The 3,530-nt window shown below is 31.2% G+C and overlaps 1 protein-coding gene across 1 annotated transcript; it reads right to left on the bottom strand.

The window, feature by feature from the left end:
- Positions 1-1,854: 1,854 nt before the first annotated feature.
- On the bottom strand, positions 1,855-2,921 carry LOC118748241. Its single transcript, XM_036482616.1, has 3 exons — positions 2,674-2,921; positions 2,429-2,596; positions 1,855-2,081 (listed from the first exon to the last, which is right to left on the bottom strand). The coding sequence occupies exons 1-3, from the start codon at positions 2,902-2,904 to the stop codon at positions 1,938-1,940; spliced, it is 543 nt and encodes a 180-aa protein (XP_036338509.1). The 5' UTR covers positions 2,905-2,921; the 3' UTR covers positions 1,855-1,937.
- Between the last annotated feature and the right edge of the window lie 609 nt (positions 2,922-3,530).

Below are 3,530 nucleotides of genomic sequence, written 5' to 3'. Positions count from 1 at the left end.
TTTGCCAACGTACTCTCATGGGTATTGTGGCACTGCAATTAAAAAAAAAATATCGTCGAGTGGCTATTAAATTGTTGGATTGAATGCAAATTAATTGGGCTTCTATGAACTGTAAATAATGGACAAACAAAAAAATAAATACAGATATTTACACACACTCTCCCACATATGCACATACGTATATACATATGCATACCTATGAAAAAAGCTCAAAAAAATTATCACAAACAATGAGAAAAGCGATAATTGCGATAATTCGTGGGCGAAACTGTAGAATTAAATAAACGTCAATGGAAAAGGTTAAGCAGATAAGACTAAATAATTAATGTGAATTAAATTATGTTTTAGGGAATGAAAAAATGTGAGATTTGTTTAGGTAAGAACAAGGTATTTGCGATTGCAGATTCAGGCATAAGAGCCAGCAGTTCGACCACTTTGTCTCAAATCAAGCCCTTATTGTAAACTGCTGGTAAAAAGTGAAAACCTTACCACTACGTTTTTACTGATGGTGAAAGTATGATTATTCGAAAAAATTAAAACAGAAGACTAGATGATAATTATTTCAAGGCAAATAGGCTGCCAACGAATGCAAATATTGTTTTTTCGAAAGTTGAAAATTTCTGGGACTCGTTTTAAAGGTGGTATTTATGTGAGGCTATAAAAAATTTACCTAAAATAAATCGAAAAATAAAAACAATTACAGAAGTTAGAAATTTAAGAAATCTTAACTAAAAGAAAAAAACAATTTTTTTTTTTGGTACCACTAACTGATCTAAAAAGTGCCAGCAATTTTGGAAGGTTTTTTTAAAGATAAGTATGTATATTCGAAATTCGAAAAAACGGAAACTCTAAATTAAAAATAAATTTAAGTAAAACACCTTTTTTTAAGATAATTTCATGGAGAGTTTGTAAGAAATGTTTTTTTTTTCAAAATTCAAAAATTAATATCTTTAAACAAAGAAATCAAAAATCATTTGGAGGTATTGTAAAAAAATTAGCCAAACATTTTTATAAGTCTTTTAAAATTTCAAAATTTTGTAATTATTTTTATTTTTCCATATTTTAAATATATTTTTTATTTATAGTGCTAAGTACGAGATAGAACTATTTTTTTAACTCTAATTAGTTTCTTAAATATTCAAAAAATAATTTTCCAAAGTCCCGAAAATTGTCAAATTTTGAATTTCGCATAACTTTTGAAAATAAGTTTAATTTTTATTTGGGTAGAAGTTCGCTGTATGATAAGATAAAAGTACTGAAATAAAAATTTATCCAAACCAAAAATTATCGATTCCAACCAGTAGTCGTTTGACAAGAAAGCAGAAGAAGAGGTACAGTAGAAAGTGAGGGAACGTTTTTGTCCCTTTAAGCTGACAATAAAAATATAAGTCTGCTTTATTGTCTATGGAACAGGAGGATCCAAAGTGCACATCAGATACTACTGTGAAAGCCCTAAAGCACTTGATGCGAGCCAAAATGTTTCCAACGACGCATTTTGTGTTCTGATTGGACCTCCTTCATGAGAAGATGATGCCGGAACAATCCAGTCAAGTAGATGGATGAACCGAAGAAATCTACAGTCCCAAATATAAGGATTACTTAAAGTAAAGGGGATTTCGTAAGTATTTTCTAAACTGGAATAATTCTAAGGTCCAGCTGAATATAATTGCCAGGAAAAGCAAGGTAACTGACGACAGGCCCAGAGGACGTGCTTTCTGCAGTTTGTTATAATTAATATTCAGAGGAATTTTTGTGTTATCAACAAATTCATATAAGGTTTATTATATAAAAACTTAGTTGAGCGGCAGAGGAAATTATACCATGTACATACATAAATATAGACTTAAATTATGGATAAACTACATTGGTGTATATAAAAAATATAATGCATACGATTGATATGAATTAAGAAAAACTAAGAATCAATATTGCTTCATCTACTGGACTGTCACTTCGAATTCCAGTCCCGAAACGGCTTTTTCGCCATTTTTCAAAAGTGCATAAAGTATATAATCGCCTTTTGGTACATTTTTTACTAAGAAATCGGTATCGAGTACATATTCATTCCAAGTGTAGGTATTCTGTAAGAAAATTGGTACAAAATATTAAATTCGAAAGCTGTTGCTTGATGTTAAAAGCTAAAAAAACGGCACAAATAACGGTCCACGGTTTTTTAAATTGCATATTAAATAATTTCTAAATGCAAAACTCTGTTTATTCCCACACCTTGTGGTAACTCTTTCTTTCAGGCACACACTGGCAACACTTCGAACGTAGCTGTTGATTGACATTTTGCTTAAATTTCTCATTTCTATGTAAGTCTTCGAGTGCAATTAAAAATAACTGCGTTTTCGTTTAAACGAAGTGGCATATGAACATTTTCCCGAAAATCTTTTTAATCAAAATCTTAACAACTATCAGCACAAACCTTTGGAAACGGACACTGAAACGGATCCGGCAAGTTCGACTTCTTCACCATGCCATTATAGGTGTTCATAAGGCTTTCAACTAGTTGACAGTATGGCTTTTCAATTTGAAACACCATTGGACCACGGCGTTTATTCTCGCGATCGTATTTGTATACTTGCATGGAAACCTGTCATCAAAAAAGTTTAAGATTTTTTCCTACTATTTATACATAGACTATTATAGATAATTCACACAATCACTCACGAGTTGTTCATTGCCTATATTCTGCTTGAGTTCCACATCACCTGTCACACCCATTTCCGTGCGTGATATTTTCTTCAAGCGAATTGTATCCCAAGATACCCAGGAGTCATCGTAGTCCGACATTGGCTGAAAGGAATTCAGTTCGATATTGCGTCCAGCATGCGCGTCCTGCAGGTGAAGTAAGATGAGGACGATTGAGTAAACGAACGCGAGCCGCAAGCGGTAATCCATCTAAGCGGCGTGTGAAACGGTGTTAGGTGAAAACTGAAATAAGAGCTAGACGTCAGGGTTTTATAGCCACTGATCCGCTGTTGTGACTATTTGAGACACGCAAATTTCATGTTAACACAAAATTTGGTTGTTGATGGGTATCAAAAATGTTTGAGTGTGGGTGGAATGTAAGTAACACAAAATAAATAGAATTAAATGAAACAAACTAAAATATGTAGAACGAAATAAGAAAAATTTCAATTGATTTTTTTTCTTATTTCATCCTATTTTAGTTTGTTTCATTTAATTTGTATGGAATTAATAATTTTATCACGTTTATCGACAGTTTGTTATGTTAGATGAATACCCCTTATATATTTGTTGTCACAGATTAAATAAACACTACCCCTGAAGATGCTTAAAAAAGTTTTAGCGGGACGTCGGCCTACAAACATAAAAAAATAAGAAATAAAATATGAAATTAAGTGAAACTTTTATTTAAAAAACGAAACAAATTAAAATAATCTAAAACAATAAAAACAAAAAAAAAAATTAGAGAAAATAAAAGCTAAAATAAAACCGCACACCTAAAATAAAGTAAAAAAATTAAATTATAAAAATATAGTTACTTAAATAAAATAAAATTT

This window comes from Rhagoletis pomonella, unplaced genomic scaffold (assembly GCF_013731165.1).
Source record: "Rhagoletis pomonella isolate Grant_MI unplaced genomic scaffold, Rhpom_1.0 Rhpom_scaffold_00013, whole genome shotgun sequence".
In the NCBI taxonomy this organism is placed as follows: Eukaryota; Metazoa; Arthropoda; class Insecta; order Diptera; family Tephritidae; genus Rhagoletis; species Rhagoletis pomonella.
Note: the sequence above shows the minus strand (reverse complement) of the source record. Positions and strands in the feature narration are given on the sequence as shown.

Excerpts from the sequence above, each read along its gene's own strand:
- LOC118748241 (XM_036482616.1), bottom strand. The coding sequence starts at position 2,904 with ATGGATTACCGCTTGCGGCTCGCGTTCGTTTACTCAATCGTCCTCATC. Across the intron at positions 2,597-2,673 it reads ATATAGGCAATGAACAACTC|GTTTCCATGCAAGTATACAA; the intron begins GTGAGTGATTGT and ends TTTTGATGACAG. Across the intron at positions 2,082-2,428 it reads TTCAGTGTCCGTTTCCAAAG|AATACCTACACTTGGAATGA; the intron begins GTTTGTGCTGAT and ends ATTTTCTTACAG.